Genomic DNA, 22,142 nt, shown 5'->3' on the forward strand with positions numbered 1-22,142 from the left:
GTTCAGGTTGTCTATTATTCATGTTTAGATTGATTATTATTATTATCCAGAACTTTTTTTATTCATGTACAGATTGATTTTTATTTTGTCCAGATCGATTTATATTCATGTCCAGGTCAATTTATATTCATGTCCAGATCGTTTTATATTCATGTCCAGGTCGATCTTTATTCATGTCTAGGTCAATTTATATTCATGTCCAGCTCGATTTTCATTCATGTCTAGATCGATTTTCATTCATGTCCAGGTCAATTTATATTCATGTCCAGCTCGATTTTTTTTCATGTCTAGATCGATTTTCATTCATGTCCAACTCGATTTTCATTCATGTCCAGCTTGATTTTCATTCATATCCAGCTCAATTATTATTCATGTCTAGATTAACTTTTATTCATATCCACTCAGATTAACATTCATGTCCACTCTACCCAAAATTAAATCACTTCTGCCTAAATAAAAGTTCAAACGTCCACTAGGAGATGAAAAATCTTGTATTTGATTTTATTAATCTGTTTCATTTCATTATTATAAACAATATCAATTAATCTATTTTCTTATAGAAAATCAAAGTTATCAGTTTTCCATAATTTATGATGTTCTTGTGTAATAATATTAAATGTATTTGAAAAATTTTCTATATTTTTTAATAAAAATACTACTTTGATTTATAAATTTACATATTTAATATCATCTATCTTTAATGTTGAGTTATTATTACTAAATCTTTTAAACTTATTAAATAATTCTTGAAATTGATTTTCTATTTTACTTCTAAAACTTCTAAAGACTTTATTATAATATATTTCTTGTTCATTTAATTTTTCATTTACTTCTTTTCTAATTAGATAGAAAAAGTTATTATCATCTAAATCATATCCTTTATTATTGCATAAATCTTCAAATTGTTTTATAAATAAGGTGTAACCTCCATCAATAGCTACACAATCTTGCTTTAAAGTTTTATTATATAATTTCATATTTAGAAACATCATACCATCATTAACTCTTCCACATAAATCACTATAAGATACATATATTACCATATCATTTATATCTGAAACAACTTGTATTCTAATACCAGAACTTTATAATTTATATAACCACCGTTTTTGTATTGATATATTTGGTTTATCGTAAGAAATAGAGCTATCATGTCTATCTAATAATAGTGTAATATTTTTAAAATTTTTAAGGTTTTTATTTAATGCTGATAAAATTCTTATTTTCATATTTGAGAACATATTTAGTAGATAATAAATAACTTTTTTATTTAACGAATCATAATTTGTAATCCAAAATTTCTTATAAAATGCATAAAAGCTAGTATATGGAATATATTTTTTTATATCTTTACTAGTATATCTAGATGTTAAATGAAATAATAACATTAAACCTTTTTCGATTTCTATATATAGTGATGAGTATTCAATATTTGAATATAAATTATTTAAGAAAAAAAATACACTTGTACTATATAACCTAATTTTTGTAATAAATTTTCTTTTACTTCATCTATAAATTTTATATTTTTTATTTCAGTTCTATCACCGCACGAAAAGTTTAATATCAAGGGCTTTTAAAAGACCTTGATATTTGTATATAAAGAGGCAAGGTGGGCCTCCACAGAAGTTGGGGGTTTTTAGAGATTGGATGCGGTAGTTATGCATGAAGTATTCTGTTTATGTATGTAAATTTACTATATTGGTACAAAAAGTTCCCAGTATATGCAATAGCTGCAAGAACAGAACTTCATATTGGTTACGCAACTACTACATCGGATGAAGCACTCCGAGTGTATGCTTTGGCTACAAAGAGAAGTCTTTTATGAGTTTTCTTTCACATACACCAGTATGCACCATTCGATGTATCTAAAAAATGACAGGTCTCGCACTACCACTGTTCTGCATCATCTTCATAATCCCCCTACAAACCCTTGCATCAAAAGATCATATGTACTTTATATAGTGCTGTCTTACAAACATATACAGAGTAGCCAAAAATACCGCTCTTGTATACATAATTGATATCATGCTGAAACCAATTGGATCTAAAAAAGGATGTTATGATGCATTTTATATATACAAACATTCTCATCGCGTATTACAAGGCAGCACATGTTTTACGATGCTGATTGAATGTGTTTATCTTTCATACTGTTGTAATTGACGATTGCAATCAAGATGAGGTTCATAAAAGTAAAAGTATGGTAATAAAGTTGTACAATATAGAATGCGTTGAGGGAGTAATCAATTGTCTCAGTTGATCCTCTTTTCTGCATATATACTTAGACTGCTTCCATGCATTATTTCTTACACTTCCTTTTTTTCTGCATGGCCTGTTACTTTTCACTATGGTCATGGCTTTTGCACAGGCCACTACTTTCTACAATGCTTTAATATTCAGTACTAAGGGAACGCCAAGTGGATACAGCTTCGTCATGCCTTCATAACCTCAGGTGTAAGGTGGTAGGTAAAGTTGGTGTACAGAAAGATGGATGAAGTGTCAGTCGGTGGAATTGACGTGCTACTTGCATAATCTGTTACAAATGTTTCTATCGGATTTTGTGAGTATGCATGTGATGAGTACTTTTTGAAGGTTTTTTTCTTTGATTCACTCCCTTTCTCTTCCTCCTCCTTCTTCGATTTTTATTTACGGTCCTGTTGGAAGGTGATCCTCTTGGCTTTTATCCTTTCCTTACATTTCCTACGACCTATATTTCTATACTAGTGCACGCCTTCACTATACCATTTCCTACAACAAAGTTCGTACTTCATGCCTTTTGAAGCTGCCGTCGCTACCAAATGTTATATACTAGCTAGAAGAGTGTAAGTTTCTCTTTTTTTATTATAACTATATATACCATTTATCCATAACCCTGACTAACTACAATGTACCATTCCTCTCACCGTGCCGTATGTACACTACGAACTTATTCATGCTTTGCTAATGTTTCCTAACGTGATGAAATGGAGTGCTACTATTATGGTTGACTCATATGGACAGTAAGGATCAAGGCCACATAGGTATGTATATCTTTGTTAGTACTTTTTTCTTATGACATATAACGAGCTTCGTTATCTCCACACTATTAGTATATATCAAACTTCTCCTTTCGCGGCTGGTCTTAACTCCTTCATCCTGTGAATAATGCATTCTGGATTCTTCACTAACAATCTTCAATGTATCTTTTAGGTATGTCATCTTCAAAATCGTCTATGAACATCTCCTTCTGCGCTGTTTTTGTTTTCACTTATAAATTGACTCAACATGCATCTTTCCATAGTAGGATCGCTGTCCTTTGCACTAGCTCTTTTCAACTACAGCCTTCCTTTTAAAATCATCACATAATGTAGACTTACATTTGATGACGTTCTTTAATGTTCTATAAAGCATAATCTTGTACTCGATTTTTTATACAAATACAATAATAAAGACGGTTGTGAACACCCATAATGATATATATATTAGAGCATTAATATAAAAACCAATAGCATGCTTTGTCCGTTTACTATATGTGTAATATAAAGAACGAAAATATGCAATGTGTAATCCTTCTTTTTACGAACCTACTACAGAAGGCACCTGGTCCATATGCAATGTATGGTAAGACCGTTATAGACATCTACATGTATGATTTAATCAAATCATAAGCTTGGGGGATTATATGCATATAAAAATATCAAGGTGTAAAAAAACCTTGATATTTACTCGAAAAGCTGAATATCAAGGTGTTTGAAAACATCTTGATATTTTATAATAAAGCTGTATATCAAGATAATATCAAGCTTTTTTCTACCCCTTGATATTCCCCTGCAAGCCCAGTGATATGCTTATATTTAAAATTTATAATTTTCTAGTTTTCATTTAAAAAAGACCATTGATTTAAAACTAATTTATTAATCTCATCTTTTAATTCATTTTTTAAGTTTATTATATTTTCATCATTTTTATTAGTATATTCATTCATAGTTTCAATGTCCGATTCCATAATTAAATCCTATATTGGGTAATAATTTTAAACTATATGTAAAATTCAATTTTGGAATTAAAAATATGTAACTTAGCAACAAATAAAAAAAAATAAAGAAGGATTCATTTTATAATTTGCTAGCAAATTATATACATTTAGAAATCTTTATTTTTTCACTTAAAATTGACAATTCCTTGTTGTTATGTTGGAAAAAATACTAATTTATTACCGTGTATTATATTTGTTTAAAAGTCCCAGAAATAGAAAAAAAAAGTTACCATGATAGCATAATATATTTTAAATAATATTTCTTCTATAATAAAATAAAAAATAAAATGTTTATAATTATATTTATTCAATAATATTATACTATAAAAAAATAAAACTATTGTATTCTTTATTAACTATAGTAATTGTTTGTTCTTCACGACTAAAACAGTGACCAAATGAGCGACAGCGATATAATCAACAAGACCAAGACCATCATCAACAAGTCACAGAAGGTACAGGTATCCAGAATTTCCCACAAAGTCCATCACAACAGTGAATTTCACTCCAAACTTGGTGTTGAGGCTGAATAGGTTAGATGTGTTCAAGCGTAGATTTTTCGATTGCTGGTGAAGTTTGATCGATTTGCTAATCATAGCCCTTTTCCATTCGTTGCTAGAAATATCCACCTTGACATTAGATGAGCATTTCAAGATCATATCAATCTTTCGACCATAAGCTTGGGACATATCACTGGTATGGAATATTGCCGTGTTCATTGCGATAGCCACCTTCGATGACTGCAAACTTGTTTCACCGTCAGCAAGGATCACGCCAGAGTCCACCAGCAAGGTATCTAGAATCGAAGCTAACCGCCGGTAGAATGTTGCTTCACTTTCATCACGTTTCTCCGACCAAAGACATAGGTTGTTCACCATTTGTTCGATAATGGCCAGGTTGGTATATTGCTGGGTATTTCGTTTGTGACCACTGATCAGTACTGCCCTGGTTACCATAATATATTCGAGAATACCATCAACATCTGAGTGAAAGTCAAGAATTCGTTCGATATACCCCAAAGTATCAGGGTCCAGTTGAGAAGTCTTGGGGATGTAATCAAGTCTGGTTTCCAAATGGTTGGGCAAGGACGATAGGATGACCTTCGACATATCGGAATGAATGAGGTTGACGATCCCCGAAAGGTGTAATCTATTAAATAAAAGGCATGAGATAAGAAATATGACATATATAGAGTACTTACTTGATGGCTTCTTCTTATTAGATGACAAATGATCCGATAGAAGCTTGCTGGCAACAAATTGTTGTAAAGCCCCTTTGATCGATTTACCATCATAGTTCAAGTTTTGTAAAAAAAAGATTTCTTTCTCTGTCAATGATTGACCATCAATCATCTGGTACATAGAAATAATAATAATAATAATAATAAGAATGAGCATATCATAACCACCGAGCATCGTTAATAAATAAAAATCTTTAAAGTTAATTTCTTAAAAAGATATATCATTTCGAAATTAAAATTAATTAATTAATTTTTAATTTCTTTGAAAAAAATAATTATTTTTTCTTGATAATAGTTTTTGCTAAGACAAAAAATTAAAAAAAAAATTATGGAAAAACAAATATCTGTGAATTCTGCAATACCCAAAATTAAAATTTTGGTTGAGAATTCAGAACCTTTTTCTTCTTTGAGAAAGAACTATAAAAAGAAGCACTTCATAAGTTGAGAACTTACGAATTTTTTTGAGGTTCAACAATACTCACCTCTTTACTTTTTTTTTACCTTTTTGTACGTCAGTCTGTGCAGTTGGAAGTCTCGATGATCAGCACTAAAGATGTCATCAGCACCAGGGAAAAGAAAGCCGTCGTTATCATCGATGGTATCTTCAGCATGTTGACCAGTATCATCAACAAGTGGATTGGTCGTATCATCCATAGGTGAGCTGCTGGTGGCATCGTTAATAGATGCGTTGGAAGACTCGTCAGCAGGTGCATTGGTCAAGGTCAAGATGTGGCGTGATGATGTGGCAGAATCTGCTAAAGATTTCAAGCCTTCTGTTTGGTATCATAAGCGTGTTTGTGCCTAATAAACAGTAGCAGAAGACGTTAATAATCTGAAGGAAGCATTCTTTATTACAAAAAGATATACCAAGGTGGTGATAGCATTCTTGACTTCTACCCATTTTTGTTCATTGTACGCGATCTTCCTACGATAAAAAAGCAGTAGTATCTTTGTGATATAACAATCGTCCATTGTACTTACTTTTGGAGGAGGTGAGGGTCCTTGTTTTGCCTGTTCAACTCTAGTGCAAATTCTCGTCGCCACTACGCAAACAGTAGATCCGGGGACTTGCCTTGGAATCCATAGGAGACAGCCATAATGTTTTCTAGACTGCTGTTCACAAATTCATTGAAATCTGGATTCTTCTTGTTTCTGACATAATCAATGAGAAATGAGAGATTCATTTTGGTGACAAGTGCAAACAAAAACGTGAGAAGCACAATGATCCCAATGAACAACAAATGTACTGAGCTTGAATTTGTAGCAGTCACTCAGAAATCAGCTGATGCTGAAAAAAAAACACAAGTTGGTCATGATTCTTTTTTCTTCTGAACTCTGACGCTTTTCCTCATGACAAAGGAATCCACTGGTCTCCGGCCCAGATGGTAGTGGACCCAGTCTGCGTCCTAAGTGAAGTGTACTTGGAACCATTTCTCCGGCGATGGAACCTGACACAGTTAGCGCATGTCAAGATGGGAAACTTTCATCTCCAATACAGTAGATTCTCTAAAGATTCTCCTTCACTGACCATCCTCAATCACGTGTGTAGATTTGGACAATGTCACTTCTTCACCAATGATGTTATCTCTTGGTTGAATATCGTTCTCTCTCTCTCCCTTCTTTCCATTCCTTCTTGTTGGTCAACTCACTTAAATTTTTTGGCCAATCAAATATGAAGAAAACGGCCAAATTATCTAATCCAAGCAGAAAACAATAAACCAAGCAAACATTATAAAAAACCTGTATTTCATTTTTCGCTAACCTGTCCCAAGTTGTGTGACCGATCCCAAAATTGTTGCAAGAACTGTTAGCACAATATCATTTTTTTGTATTTATAAAACTACAAAAGGAGTTCGTTGAGGCAATCGTCGATGCGACCTGCATAATGGCTGATGAAACCAGCAAGGTCCTTCTTTGTAACCTGGAGGCATGCTTCGGTAATCCTTTGCGTTGAAGTTTCATTGTCCAAGAGCTTGCCTCTTTTGACCAGGTTTTTCACAAATGCCCAAAACTGTTCAATTGGATTTAGTTTAGGGGAGTAAGGAGGTAGATAGACGCAGTTATAGCCTTTTTCCTTGATGAGCGCTTCAATTTTTTCATTGCCATGGATGGGAGCATTGTCCATCACCAAGTAAACCCCTTTCATTGATTTGAATTTGTCCAATTCATTCATCAAGCTCAGCAAAAATGCTACATAATGATTGGCTGTCGTACCTAATCCAACCCTTGTTGGTTCCGACTCGTCCCCGAATGTGGTACGAACTACCTAAACTGCGCTTTATTCTCATTACAGTCGACGAAAAAAGGTTGACCTAAAAAAAATAATTGGATGAAAATGGATCACCGATTTTGAAAATGGGTCAGCCAATGAAAAATGGGTCACCAATAAAGAAGTGTAATGTATGCTATTTATTTTGTTTCTTATAATCCTTTTTCACAATTCAAACATCTCTGCCAGAAGGCCAAAGAATGCTTTATCCAATTTTCGCAATCTTCTCTGCTGATGTGAAGTGATGCGCTGCGATTACGGTCAGAGATTTTTTCATTCTGCCTGACAGAAGAAGGATCGTTATTTACAACAGTCTTCAGCTTGGACCAAAACTCTTCGATTGGATTTAAAAAAGGAGAATAAGGTGGCAAAAAGAGAAGTTTATAACCACGTTACCCAACCCAATCTTCAATAAGTGCAGCCTTGTGAATGGATGCATTGTCAAGAACTAGATATTTGTAGCTCATGTTAGCCGCATCCAGTGTCGTGAGGACCTGCTCTATGTATTCAAGGAAGTCACTGCTGGTAGTACCTTTCCTCTTGGGGGCCTGAGATTTCTCACCAGTTTGAGCTCGTTTTCCACTCCTAGCACTAAGTACAACTTCTTTTCTGGATAATGTGATTAAACCACTTTTACAAATAGCACCCAAGATGCTGACATTTGCTCCCTTCATTTGAACATTAATTTTGCAATGTGTTCCAGCCTCAGACCATCCATATGAGCGATGCATACTCCTGTTAAAGCCAGCTTCATCCAAGAATACACATTCATTCATAAAGTCTATGTTCTGGCTAACCCAGTATGCTACCGCATCTCGTCTTTTGGCAACAGTTCCGTCCTTGTTCCTGCCATAATATCTAGGAATGATACGCTTGTAGGTTAGGCGACACTTCTTCTTCATGTAATTCTCCGCTGATCTGGGGGTGATCTGTATATCTCTAAATTCTTTTGACAGGTGGTCTGTAACAGTTTCAACTGTCAATGTTGGCTCATTAGCCAGCAGCTCAAAGATAAATACAGTATGTTCGTCTTTGAGTATTGTGGGTCGCCCCTTTCCTTCTTTGATTGCGATAGAATCAGGGAACCCTTTTTCAGCTATTTCGCTTGTCATTTGATTCCACTGCTTGACTTTACGAATAGCTGTTGACTTGGAGAGCCCTACCTTTCTACCCGCTTCACTGATAGACATATTCTCAGACTCTTGCAACAAATTGATCAAATTGACTACCTTTGCTTCGTTCTTGGTAATGTATGATCCCCTTTCCTTCTTCACAACATCAAGGGAGGGCTCCTTGGAGTGAGGTTTGGTCTTCCTCTTAGCTTCTTCTTGTGCTGCATTTACTGCTGCAGTTTCTTCCCAGTCCATATATGATTGTATCATCACAGGTACTGTCTTACTGTCAAGATTGTATTCTTCGTTCATGTTGAGCAATATGAAAGAATTGAAGAAGAGAAAAATAAGAGAGAATTCGGCCAATCCTCATTACATTTCTGTATTGGTGACCCATTTTCGTACTGGGTGACCCATTTTCAAACAATGAACCATTTTCGTCTCAGTGACCTATTTTCAAATTATGACCCATTTGCATTGGTTGACCCATTTTCATTTCAAACTGGCCAATTATTTTTTTTTAGGCCAACCTTTTTTCGTCGACTGTACTACTATTTTGCTGCTGCTGCTGGTTGTCGCAGTTAGTAAAAGTGGGTAATCTGGGTTGTGTGTCACGACCATGATGCATGGGAGAAAAAAATATGCGACGACGCATAGGTTACCCGTCATTTTTCACGTTACATGATGTTACTGCACCCATAACCTATCACCCATCACCCATCATTCCTTGTCATCACATCACTTACATGTCAAAAAGGTTCAGCCCATATGTATCCGCCTGATCCCGTGTGCTACACAGCAGATCGTGAGTTGCATGAAATACGGATCACATATGAAAAAGTAGCAGCAACAAAACAACTTACAATAACGAATACGGTCGTTCTCGTCGCCATACCTATCCAAATAAGCTATTGTCGCCGGAATGCAGCCTGTTTAATTGCTTAACTCCTGAAATGTACGGAGGTCATTCTACATCTGTACGTTTATTACTAAGCCTGTATGTATGCTATTGTAAATGTAATTGTAATTGACGATCCTACTGGTTAGTACGTATTCCTACAACGGATCCATAAGCAAATTAAGAAGTTGTGCCGTCGTTGTTGTCTCTTTTTCCCTTTTGTTGTGCTGTCCATTCAAAATGTAAATAAACAAATAAACAAACAAATAAACAAACAAAGTTTAAACACGAATCAGATTTGTTGCAAATGGCGTGTACCAGTGTATAGTCGCTTGAAAAGATTTACTATATGTATCGCCTTTTGCTTTCTTCTCAAAGATTTACAACAGACAGTAACAACGGTAACAGCATTCCTAAAAGCATCATTCATCTGTATTGTAAGTGGCACGGACTTTTGAGACATCCCTATTGTTCTGAACTGTCGACTATGTACTACATAATGTACACAGAACTCGTTGGTGTATAAAAGTATTAACCGGAAAAACAACTGGCGACAAACAGTTGCTCTACTTTTTGTTTACACATCTTCGATTTTCATCATCACATGCTTCCGTTGCCTTGTTGTTACTACTTGCTAATTGTTCCTACTTCAGTCTTTCCCCGTGTCACCTTACAATCTGTTGACTCTCAGAGTCTGAATCATCCGTTAGCTCTTCTTGCTTTTTTACCTCATTAATTCCCTTCCTTCTTCTGATGACATCTTCTTATTATAATACATAGCGTGGTTATAGTTCCTGTCCATCCCAGGACCGCAACAGAAACCATAGTCTGGGACTATATTTACCTATATCGATACGGTTATTGCTATATTGTTTTTCTCATTCGGTACTAGAACGATTCGGAACAAGACGTTATTTTACGTATATATTAAGAAGAGCAGACAATGGAGAAAGGAAATTACTGAAATGTACAGCGCTGAGATAGGGAAGGCGTTGTAATTGCCATTGTCATTGTTATAGGAGCACTAATTCCACGGAAGCGGTTGAACAAGGCAATCCACCATTTCTTCTCATGTTAACACAGCATACACTCAAGGGTGTGTATCACATAATTGCACGCATGATGAATGGGCTTAAATATAAGAATCACACCAGTTACATATTTTACATCAAGTTTATGGGGTAAAAAAAAGATGGACCATATCGTTATATTTAATGAGTTCATCAATGCGTTTACAAGTGAAGATCATTTTAAATATCTATGTATGATAATTGCCTCTTCGTGTCAAGTATGATAATAGATATTATATTTAGAGTAAAAGTTTTGTTCAGTGTATTGGTGCACCCTGCTTTGCCTTCGCAGCAGTAATAAATGCGGCATGGGACCAGGTGAGATCTCTGGCGCCTTGCATAATACCAGTATCTCTGTTATATTGCTCAGAGAGGGATCCATTAACGGCAGAATGGTTCTCAATGGTAGCCAAGAATTCGTCAGCAGCGAAGGCTACGTTGGAGACCATGTTGGCAAAATCTTCAGTGCCCGGTGTGTACACAGTGCCGACAGAAGCATCGGAATCAAACTTGCTAAAGAAGCCCAGGTTGACAGAGTTGACACTGATGGATGCTTGTTGTTGCCACTCCAAAATGGCACGGTAGTAGAGCTCAGCATATGTGGCAGTGGCAATGAACCACTAGAGGACATAATTGCATTGTCAGTAATCGAACTACAGCTGAATTGGATTTGCTGCTCTTGTGCACATCATCACTACGAGTAGTAGCGTTACGTAAAGGAACTACTCTTTTTACTTACTGGATTGCCTTGCGAGTTACCATAGCCATCATAAGAATCTTCAGGATATCGGCCAATAGCTGTGCTGAGCCACGATGGTCTGTTTTGATTGAGCGTATACTCACTTATAAAAGAGTTTTCAATAGCGACAGCCGTGGCCAAGATTTCATCAGAGCCAGGAGTATAGAAACCTAAATTACAACCATCAAGGGACAGACATATGTGAGTAAAAATATACACCTTTTTCATGTGAAGTAATCACTTACCATCGTTCATGCTTGCAAGGTTGGCAGCAATCAATGTAGAGACATCCAAGCCGGCCTTTGAAACACCTCCCGAGAACGATTGGGTAACGGTGATGTAGTTGTTGCTAGAGGACCAGAATGATTCGAGTCTGGTCTTGATGGATGAAGCGGTGCTTTCATAACCGCTGACACGCGAGGTGTCGCCATTGCGGGTAGCAAAATTGGCGCCATCGAGAAGAGCCTTGCGCATCACCGACAAGGTGTCTATGTTTCATCATACTAGTGAGCCAAGAGACTTTCCTTTTACATCATATAAAAATGATTATCACAAATAGCTTACACATATGAATGCCATTCACTTCTTCCCAAAGATCGAAGCAAACGTTAGACCAAGTATCAACAACATAATCAAGATCGGTGTAAATGGCTATAAAAAAGATCACAGACCATAATGTGTCAATGATCGTTTGTTATCTATGACAGGAAAACTCCGTGTTGCTGATGGTGAGTAAAGTATAGAAAATTTACATACCTGGCTTCAGCGTGTCAGTAACATAGGAAACATCACCGCCCTGAGCGATATAGCTGTCTGCGATCAAAATCATGGTTGAAGCACGCTCTGCAGGTCCATCATTTTGGGGTCTAATGCATAAATGAATGTGAGTACATTGTTGCAAACAAAAGATTCATCCAACCTTTCAGTGCATATCACATAATACAAAAAATACAGCCTTTTCTGTCCTCTAGTTCCATAATTACTGTACCTTCCCCACGCACCGGTGTAACCGCTTCCATCCTATAATGAATCGTATATTATTAACACTAGTATTGCTACTCTTTTTGTCCTCACTTTTTTATCCTTGCTCTTCAGTATCACTTAGCCCTGTTTTTATAAAATTTCTCTACTTACCACATTGAATTTGGGCTCGCCCAAACAGTCGCAGACGGTATCCACATTCATGGAGCTGATGGAGAACGTAACATAGTCGGTCAAGGCATTTAACAGATTTGTGTCACCAGCTTCGGTTGTGTTGTACATGTATACCATCACGCGTGCAACCATTGCAGCATCTCGCGTCCAAATGTAAAAATAATCTGGGTTACTAGTCGACAAAGAGGCAACGATAGAGCCAGTCACTGCACCTGATGGGTTTACCTGGGAACAAAAAAAGAGAATGTAAGAAAATTCGATTAATTGAATGGCTTGTAATGTATGCTGCACTATACAGAGTATTGTTGACTTACATTCATCATAAGGTTTGGCCAGCTGATATCCAATTGAGCGCTTGCCCATTCGCTGATGGTGGCATTGCCCTCTGGAACACCAGTAGACGTAGGAACAGATGTCGCAGTGGTAGTAGTTGTCGATCCACCATCCGTAGTAGTAGTAGGAGTGCTAGTGGTAGAAGTGGGAGCAGCAGTGGTTGTGGTAGGGGTCGATGTCTCGGTGATATCTGGTACAAACGTAACATATAAAGTTAGCAATAATCCTTCCCGTTGTACGTGCAACCCAATTAGGAGGCAGTATATGTGCAGCTGCTTCATTATGAAGGCTTCAAAGATGTAGCTCATACTCTGCTTACCGTAGTTCTGGCTGTCGTTATTGTCATAATAGATTGATCCAGATACGTCATACTAAAACCCGAAATTGTTCAGACATAGATGTCAAGGTTATCTGAAGTTATATCTTTACTGCAGAGCTCTATTGCTGACGTGCACAATATATATAAAATGGCGATTGGGACTTACTCTCAAATAACTTTGGCTGATACCGGCAGATCCAATCGTGGTTGAAAATTCCCAGTACTCATAGTTGGTGTCTGCGATGGATTCGGAATAACTAGCTGCCACAGAGTTGCCATTGTCGTTCCAGTCATCAGAAGCATCGGACCAGAACACGTTGACTTCTTTGGTGTACGCAATGTTTTGAACCTAGATATCAAAATACAAAGGGAGTTAACGAGTAATCAGAGAGTTTAGTTATTGTGCATCATAGATCCTGCCACTTTATTATTATGGCTTCCATAACTTACGAAAATTCGACCAGCGAATACATTTTCGGAATAAGTATAGGACTCCAACTGAATAGGCACCGAAGGTACATCAACAGCTATTGTACCCGTGACTGCAGTAGCCGCAGCTAAAAGCAGGCTTTTCCAAAGATGAACTGGTCTCATTGTCGAAATCTGTCACTTGCAAAAAAAACTTAGGCGATAAAAGGAATAGGTCTTTTTTTTGGGCATTTATATATGATCTTGACATGACCATTTTCTCGTGGACTTACTAGCAATGAAGTTAACTTTTTTTTTCAGTCCATCTCCCAGATGTACGACTATTTGTTATTCCGTATCCCGCCTATACCGCTTTTCTGTTACAGTGATCATTGTTTTTTACATGTGAAATTAATTAATGCGGGATCTGGTGCATCGTAGCACAGCATAGCATTACCTTTTCTATTTTGTGCTGCTCCACATAATTTCTCCAGTAAGAGGTATCGTAGCCGCCTGTAGTGGCTGGTTGATTGTCGCGCTTCAACTATATACCATGGATAGCTTGAATATGTGTTGTTTTGTAAACTCAGGGATAATGTTAATGTATCCTCAGATGCACCTTTTTTTTCTTGCAATATGTAGCAATGTAGTGCGTGTGTGACACGGCGTACGTGTTAATTATTGTAGCTACATGTATCAATGTGAGAGAATGGTTGAATGAAAACGACGGCCTGGACCGAGGATGTTAATATTTTACATTGCAACAGCAGTCATGATTTCGTCTATACTGCAGCCACAGCAGCAATAAAGTAATTCTTTGTAGGAGAAACTTACTGTGCCAGAGTTATTTTATCCGTGGGAATGAGTTTTAAGAGTTGACGCTGAACCCGTCAATTCCGTTTGTTTGTACCTTCGGCTTACTATAAAGTCGTTGACCAGCAGAAGGGAAGTGTGGTTGATGTGGAATAACGTGTTGTTTTTTTCAGTTGTCCGACTATTGTTTCGCGTTATTAGCACAACATGCCTTTTGATCGTGATCGAATTTTCAATATATTATTTGTCACCCTTCCCTCTTACTACTACGTGAATTATACTTATGCCCCGCGTGGTCTGTATTTCGTTGTACGACACTTCAAGAAGAACTTGAGTGCGCATTTTTCTTGGCGCACAACGAAGGATAAATTTCAATGGGCTTCATGAAGCATAATCAAAAACCCACGATTAATTCTCGTTTCTTCATCAATAAAACATAGATATCGTATAACATTGAGAATCGATCCCTAAAGGTACGGACGTGTTGTATTTGTATATATGGTAAAACTATTCTCGGGTTTGTAGCGAAGTGGATGAATAAAGTGCACCCATCTCTTTGTTTCTTCTGTACATTAGTTATATTGCACTGTACTGTACATTGAGGAGAAAAGACTGAGGATATCGTACATACCAATCATCCGGGTCATGTATATCTGAAAGAAGCGGAATTGATTTGCACGACGCATAATTTTTCTTCGTATATTTTCCAAAAATTATGGATAACCCGCGGCATCTGTGTTTCATCCCATCCATCCGGGGATCGATCGTATGGTACATGCAGCATCGTCAGTAACTGCTTTATCAACAAGGTCTTGACAATACAGTACATAGCTCATTATCCCACATATACATCCTTGTTTTGTGGGTGTTGTCATCATCGTCATCATTCATCTATCCGGCCGGGTTTGTACTACTGTACCTGAATCGCAGTTCAATGCCACTTTCACGCTGTCAGTATATCTATTTTCGCGTCCCTAATTGTGCGAGCGTCTTTCTGAGATGTGAGAAAAATAACATTTTCCTGTCCTTTCTTCCATGGTGTAGCCAGAGGGGGAAAAAGGAAGTTTACAGATACTATATGCCGAGCGAGGTTAATATTTGCTGTCGCATTAATAGTATTACTGTACTAGGTCCGCTTCCTTTCTGTGTTACTAACCTGGAAACGTTTCTTTGTAAAAAGAAAATAGGTCGCGCTATGCTAGATTGGCATATACAACAAAGAAACAGTAGCGCGCTAAAAGAAATTTATACATATACGACATGGTCGTTATGACGATGTCCTTATTGACGGGATTTCTTTTTCTTCATTTAGCCCCTGAAACCAAAGTTCACTTCCGTATCCCGGCGATAATGCGTCTGTTCATGCTAGCAGCCTCCTGTTACCATGGCAGTATAATAATCGCATACACTGCTGTTTATCGCAATCAGTTTTGATGGTTCTATCAACAACTATACATTTCTCCGATGGTACCTCTACTAGGCAGTGAGGAAGGCGTCATTTTTTTTTGAAAAAGGAAAAGCCTTCTGACAGTAGGTACCACTACCCCATATTCTTTCACTGCTTCCACAATTATATGGGTGAAAGTTTAACTTACCAATTGCCATAAAGGAACCAATTTTATTAGCTTCCTTGTTTTGTTACTACTGTAGGCAGCAGTATATACTAATACATCATAATTATTATACATCTCAGTGTTTGTTGTCTGGATCAAGTGTCATCTATTATTAGGTTATACAAAATATTCATTGTGTCTTATGCTGAAAGAATGATGATTTTAACGCACGTCAGCTATACATACATCGCTTCGGTTTGCGTGATCAATAAAGAGTTCGTATATTAACAGTTGCTGATAATAAAGAAAACTTGATACTTTTAAACGGTTTAGCCATTGTGTACAATGCAGGCAACGTTGCCTTCCGACAGCACAGGGGAAAAGGGGCTAAACCTTAGTGCACGCACATTTTCATGGTTTCTTCTTAGATGATGCCGTGGTAGCAAATGTAGAATATCACTAAAAATCGATATGTAGCAATCGCGTTGTACTTTAAGTCCGGCTAATGTATCATAAAGAGCTATTAGCACTATTGCCACCAGTACAGTAGTGTCCCCTGACGAGGATGCTTTCTATATGATCATTTTGATTGTTCGAAAATTGTCATTCAGAAAATCTAATTTCCTCTGTTAGTCGCCGACCCTCCTTACACTCTGTATATGCACTGACAACAGCAGTATATTTATTTATCGCTTCAACATTTCATGAGTAGGTTTTTAAAATAGAAAATTTGAAAAAGTATAAATAAGAGCATCCAAACCACTACTATCCTTTGTTTAACTCATCGAAAATACTCATCTGCAACAACCGCAACTTACAATACTACCTACAATGCTACAAAACAAATTATTAATCATCCGTCACTACTTTGTGCTTTGCGCTTTGTTGGCGTTTTTGGGTGCTTTCTCCATTGCTCAGCAGCAACAACAGCCACCCGCAGCACCAGCAACGACGACGAATAGTACTAGTACTACGACAACGACGACCAAGCAACCTCAAGTTTATTCGGGCTGGGCTACATACCATAACGCGGCTGGCGAAGAAGTTGGCTCTTGTGGCCAACCTGCCAACGACAACGACTATATAGTATCTTTGAGTGCCAAGATGATGTCCCAAGAATACCAGTGTGGCCGAAACGTTACGCTGACGACCGGTCGTAAATCCGTCAACGTGATGGTCACAAGCACCTGCGAAGGTTGTTCTCAATATGACGTTGTTCTTACCCCCGCTGCTTTCAAACGATTGGGTAGCATCGCTCAGGGCCGCATCCCTGTCAAATGGTCTTTTTCTGATTAAAAAACCAGCTACTCATCAGTAAAAACAACCCATCTTATATTGCTTTAGTAGTATCATTATGTTAGAGAGTAGCAGTATCTTGATTCCCTTTTTGCATGTAGCATCCATACGCTTTAGATTGGATTATATATGCTGTTGTTTTACTAAAATAAAACACGTCGTACATACACTTTTTTTTACTTTAATCGTATACTCACATAGCATTCTCTACAATCACAAGTACTGCAGCGCATACAGCCCAAACGATGAGAACAAGATGCTTGTATACTATAGATAACAACAGTAGCTAATATGGATTTGCTAGAGTAGCTATAAATAAACAACAGCCCTGCAGGTGCATTTCGTGGTTAGCCCTCTTGCATATTGCAGTCTTTTTGATTTTCCCTTTTTAAACAAAGTCTAAGGACCCATCCACAGCTAAGCAGTACGGTGCTATTACTATACACGTATTACTTTGCAGCTTATATCATCATACTTCCCTTGGAAGACCTTTGTTCAATCATATCATATTGGAAGAAAAGTAGTGTATATTGTATCTTGCTTTCCTGACGTCTTTAGTATGCCCGATCGAATCTTAGTGATATGTTGTGATGCCAATGATGGTAATGCTGGTGTATCTCATCACCGTTTAGCAAAGTAGTATACCATCTAAATACTAATCCATGTTGTAAGCCAAGGCTGGAAACGCTTGGCGCCCAGGAAACGTTTTGTTTGTGAACGATGATGTAAGTTCGTGTAATGTATAATTTACTGTTGGATGACCGATCATTCACCTCATATGCCCTCTGCAGGGACACGCGCAAATGCGATCTAATCGTATTAGCATCTCCACTTATCCGAAGGTGAATCAGGGCACTGCACACAGTCTGCATGCAAAGCACGCAGAAAGCAAAGTGTTTTTGGCAAGGAATAGTTCCTCTTTGTCCACACGTCCTTCCATTCCCTTCCCTCTCCCCCTTTCTCTCCAATCACCACAATTACCTCTTCTCCTTCGTTTTTTCCTATACATATTTTAAGAATCATATCGACATGCCCTTATATATACCACTTGGAGCTGCCAAGCCATGGGTCGACATATTGCTCCCTCAGCCGATCGTGTTGACGTTCGACCAAATAATACCCTTTTACCTTGTACTCCTCTCCATAGATTATACAATGTTGCGCAAAGAAAGCCTAATACCGTTGACGCCCGTGCAATTTCGTGTCATTTTGGGATTGGTCCATGCCGCAATCCCCTTGTACATTGTGTCAACGAGCGTGGTGGCCAATCTGTTTTTTGCAGCGATTCCCTGGTTTTTTGTGTCGTATGGTGCGTCGCTTCCGTTGGAACGTATCACACTGTGTGAAGCATATCGTGTTTTCATGGCTGTCGTGACCGACCATAAACGTACTATTCCTGTTGCTGCTGTCGGTGGTAATGAAGTGGCTCACCAACAACAGCAGAAGCAACAGCGTGCAGCACAAAATCGGTGGCATGGTGTTATCAAGGTGGCACGTGGTACAAGCAAGTTGATTTTCCTCCATCAATGCATCGAGCCCTGGCTTCCCGCAAACAATGCATACATTCTTTCTTTGCCCTGGTTCGACTGGAGAAGCCTGACACTGACCATGCTGTACGGTACCAAGGGGTATTGCTTTCTTGGCATAGTGGATATTGGAATGGGCTTGGAAGAGCTCGTGCTTGCCGAACCTATGATCGACCTTTTCAATTCGCCTATTATATCATCAAGTCCAAGGGATTTCTGGAGGTGAGAAAACGGATAATAATACATGGGGAAAAATGAGAAGAGTCCGGGTCTCAACTATTTTATATTATTGCAAACGATTTTTATAGTCGAAGATGGAACAGGGCAGTTAGAAACCTTCTTCATCGTATCGTTTTCATGCGAGGCAAGAATGATGGTTGCACCAGCGTGATGGATGGCAAGAAAAAGAAAAAACAACATGATATGAAGAAGAAGGACAGCAATAATACATTATTAGCAGTGGGTTCAAGAAACATAATGGGTTTCATGGCTTTTGTCGTAAGCGGTGTCTTCCACGAGCTTATAATTGCTTCCATGTTCAGAAGATTCACGCTCGAAAATCTCGTCTTTTTCACGTTGCATGGCGTTGCGGTCTGGATACAACTAACCGTGCGCGACTGGGCGAAATGGTCAAAGGATGAACCACACGGCGCATCAAGGCTCATCTGCGTTGCCCTTCATTTGATGTTTCTTGCGGTAACAGGACGTTTCTTCCTTGCACCCTACTTGCGATATTACTGCTCGGGTTGCTCGCCTATTGATCTTTATAAAAACAGTACAACATATTAACTATATCAGCATGCAGACATAGCTCTTCAGTAGCGCTATTGTATGATACTAGATCGCATATGCATAATAAGCACACATGGCTCATAATAGAAAAATAGTCTTTTTTAATTACTGTAATAATCTAATACAAACGAGTACGTGAGGGTCGATGATGTGTAACGAACAATTAGCCTACTACGTTTTAGCGTCGTTGGATCCGGTGTCGAGCAACTATTTGAATGATCTGGGCATGACGATCGCTGCTATTGATGCTGCTGCTGTAAGGGATCTGGTGAATGCACATTCGCCATTGTACAGAGCCATTGTATCATTCTAGCACCCTTCATCTCAATTCTCCACCAAGTGCAGCCCGTTAACAACGAAGAGAAAGATAGAATGCGACATGCAGACGCATAGAGAGCAATTCTAAAGGGGCTCACTTCTAGTAATGATATGTTGCGGTATACTGCACACTCATTTCTCTTCCTTTGTTGGACTTAACATAAATGTAACGCTCCGGCTTTGGACTTACTATCACAGTGAGCATACTCGCCACGCATAGTCTTTTTTGCTCTCTCAAAGTGTACAATTTCAATATGAATATTTTTTGGTTTTCAGAAAACATAGCCACTGATGATGCCGCGAGAATAAGCATTCTTACCGAGCAACTGTTAGTTTGATACATAAACCATCACAATTGATTAGAATTTCATGTAATGCGTCTTTCCCGATAATATATACAGTATGTACCTGCTATATTGTGTATGTAATTGAACCTCTTGGAGAAACATACACCGACGTAGCGAAGGTTTAACAGGTAAATCATATCTGGGAACTGTGCCCGTTTTGTGTTCAGCTAACTTCTATTTATTGAACCGGTGGTTGTTGTTCGTATATAAACTAGGATAGACAAGAATCTTTTTTATTATCATAACTCCCAATTTCAGAGTATATCTAACGTCATATAGTAACATTTATGGACAGCTGTATTTATACTTTTTTGGTATGTTATAATGAATGTTTTTATTTCAACATCAAAGAAAGGTCAGCTGTCATACTAAAACAAAAATTGGGCGTACAAATAACGTATGTTACATATTGTCGAAAACAAACACGGTGGATCTTGAAGATAGATCCAGTTATCGACTCAGTTTGACTGGAGGAGACTATCGCCCCGTTTGGCTTATCCGTGTTTTTGATTGGCAAAAAGTGCCAGTTCCATGTTGCAGTGAAATCACACACACACACACACAAAGAAGCATTTCTTTATAAACAGATGAGTAAAAACGCATGTATATAGACTGATATGTAATTGAGTAATTGTAGATGCAAGATACTCAAAAGGTGTTCGCTTCTGCTTCATTTCCCAGCCGCAAACATTTATGCATATGGCTTTGCATCATAAGGTAATTCGTCGAAACCTTCAGCAATTTTGTCCATTAACCTGTCACATCATCATCACCATCCATGTCAGCTTTGCTAACCATATCATACTACATATCCGTATTTCCAATAGCACCGGCAACCCGACATCCTTCAAATGTCGATTAATGCTGGTAATGATGAGTACCAGTGGTCTCCTGGCACTAGCTCTAAACCACTTAAATGCTGTCGAAACTGTCTTCGAGCTCTTACATGAATATAACGCAGGTTTTGGCGATGAATCTGTCATCCGGCATCGACAGAGCACGTTATGGCACTGCAATGGGACGCGACAAACTAGCCTCTCACTAGTTTACTCGTCGCAAGGGTATTCTAGTAGATGAAGTGATACAAAGAAGATTGCTCTACAGTAATGCTTTACGTGTTTGTTACTGCTGTTACTACTACTAGTATCAATCCATCATTCTGTCAATATTATTCTCATACATACAATTCTTTCTTACTACAACCATTCTTCATACTTTATTGATGATGGTCTGACTAAACTATTGAAGAAGAACGAGTTTTCTTGAGTATATGATAAAGCTGGTTGAATGATTACAAAGTGAACCTTTTGTTACCAAGTGGCTATATGTACTATACAACTATGTTACATTTTGTGTGCATGCACTTTGTAAACTTTAGTATATATTCAAGCTTATTCACATTTACTTATACTGTAGAATTTTAATTGACTAATATTAACAGTAAATTATAATATATAAAAAACAAAAACTTTGGTTTTTTTGATTTTTATAATTTTATAATTTTAAACTGTTTCAAAAATATTGTTTTAACTTTGGATCCAAAATATTTAAATCCTTTAAATATTATTTATTAAAATGATTAAACCCGGTGGAACGGTAGTGAGCAAACCCTCCTTCTCATGAGGAGCTTGCCGACGAAATATAGCTTGATTATGATATATAGAGGTGGAAGGTTACTGGGGGTGTGCAAGCCTTTCACGTACAGGAATATTAAAGCTAACAACTTTAGTTGTTATAGTTTAATATCCTATGCTGCTGTATAAACTCGTTTTTAGTGCGCTAAGCTATGCTACCAGCATTTCTTAATGAGGGCGACTATAAAGTATCTGCTTCATGCAGTTCACATGGATATTTTAGCTTTTGGTGATAGGCTGATAACAGTAAATAAAGCTGACACATTAGGTCAGGCTAATACGATGGGAGATATAGTAGGAAG

The 22,142-nt window shown here is 37.6% G+C and overlaps 7 protein-coding genes across 7 annotated transcripts; 3 read left to right on the top strand and 4 right to left on the bottom strand.

Annotated features, from left to right (window-relative positions):
* Positions 1–4,464: 4,464 nt before the first annotated feature.
* On the bottom strand, positions 4,465–6,467 carry BDB00DRAFT_928890 (uncharacterized protein; the record flags this gene model as incomplete). The annotated part of the gene is made up of 3 exons (XM_053128944.1): positions 6,126–6,467; positions 5,760–6,031; positions 4,465–5,118 (listed from the first exon to the last, which is right to left on the bottom strand). The coding sequence occupies exons 1-3, from the start codon at positions 6,157–6,159 to the stop codon at positions 4,465–4,467; spliced, it is 960 nt and encodes a 319-aa protein (XP_052979835.1). The 5' UTR covers positions 6,160–6,467.
* Positions 6,468–8,179: 1,712 nt separating this feature from the next.
* BDB00DRAFT_975503 (uncharacterized protein) lies at positions 8,180–8,451 on the bottom strand (the record flags this gene model as incomplete). Its single annotated transcript, XM_053129913.1, has 1 exon — positions 8,180–8,451. A coding segment is annotated over exon 1 (249 nt), but the record flags the coding sequence as incomplete, so codon positions are not given.
* On the bottom strand, positions 8,418–8,735 carry BDB00DRAFT_746807 (uncharacterized protein; the record flags this gene model as incomplete). The annotated part of the gene is made up of 1 exon (XM_053118554.1): positions 8,418–8,735. A coding segment is annotated over one exon (318 nt), but the record flags the coding sequence as incomplete, so codon positions are not given.
* A 1,804-nt stretch (positions 8,736–10,539) lies between these two features.
* BDB00DRAFT_822592 (glucoamylase precursor) lies at positions 10,540–13,797 on the bottom strand. The gene is made up of 11 exons (XM_053123477.1): positions 13,604–13,797; positions 13,320–13,502; positions 13,154–13,205; positions 12,816–13,024; positions 12,481–12,726; positions 12,335–12,366; positions 12,103–12,212; positions 11,911–11,997; positions 11,592–11,834; positions 11,347–11,516; positions 10,540–11,227 (listed from the first exon to the last, which is right to left on the bottom strand). The coding sequence occupies exons 1-11, from the start codon at positions 13,745–13,747 to the stop codon at positions 10,865–10,867; spliced, it is 1,839 nt and encodes a 612-aa protein (XP_052979838.1). The 5' UTR covers positions 13,748–13,797; the 3' UTR covers positions 10,540–10,864.
* A 1,294-nt stretch (positions 13,798–15,091) lies between these two features.
* BDB00DRAFT_367406 (uncharacterized protein) lies at positions 15,092–16,223 on the top strand. The gene is made up of 6 exons (XM_053117104.1): positions 15,092–15,145; positions 15,206–15,324; positions 15,419–15,464; positions 15,555–15,600; positions 15,687–15,904; positions 16,068–16,223. Exons 1-5 carry the CDS (start codon positions 15,143–15,145, stop codon positions 15,806–15,808), a joined length of 336 nt encoding a protein of 111 aa, XP_052979839.1. The 5' UTR covers positions 15,092–15,142; the 3' UTR covers positions 15,809–15,904; positions 16,068–16,223.
* Positions 16,224–16,444: 221 nt separating this feature from the next.
* BDB00DRAFT_367418 (RlpA-like double-psi beta-barrel-protein domain-containing protein-containing protein) lies at positions 16,445–17,658 on the top strand. Its single transcript, XM_053117105.1, has 2 exons — positions 16,445–16,555; positions 16,640–17,658. The coding sequence occupies exon 2, from the start codon at positions 16,759–16,761 to the stop codon at positions 17,221–17,223; it is 465 nt and encodes a 154-aa protein (XP_052979840.1). The 5' UTR covers positions 16,445–16,555; positions 16,640–16,758; the 3' UTR covers positions 17,224–17,658.
* Positions 17,659–19,948, top strand: BDB00DRAFT_367419 (uncharacterized protein). Its single transcript, XM_053117106.1, has 2 exons — positions 17,659–18,971; positions 19,058–19,948. The coding sequence occupies exons 1-2, from the start codon at positions 18,094–18,096 to the stop codon at positions 19,536–19,538; spliced, it is 1,359 nt and encodes a 452-aa protein (XP_052979841.1). The 5' UTR covers positions 17,659–18,093; the 3' UTR covers positions 19,539–19,948.
* The last annotated feature ends 2,194 nt before the right edge of the window (positions 19,949–22,142 follow it).

This window comes from Zychaea mexicana (genome assembly GCF_025766255.1).
Source record: "Zychaea mexicana strain RSA 1403 chromosome Unknown BDB00scaffold_35, whole genome shotgun sequence".
Lineage (NCBI taxonomy): Eukaryota > Fungi > Mucoromycota > Mucoromycetes > Mucorales > Lichtheimiaceae > Zychaea > Zychaea mexicana.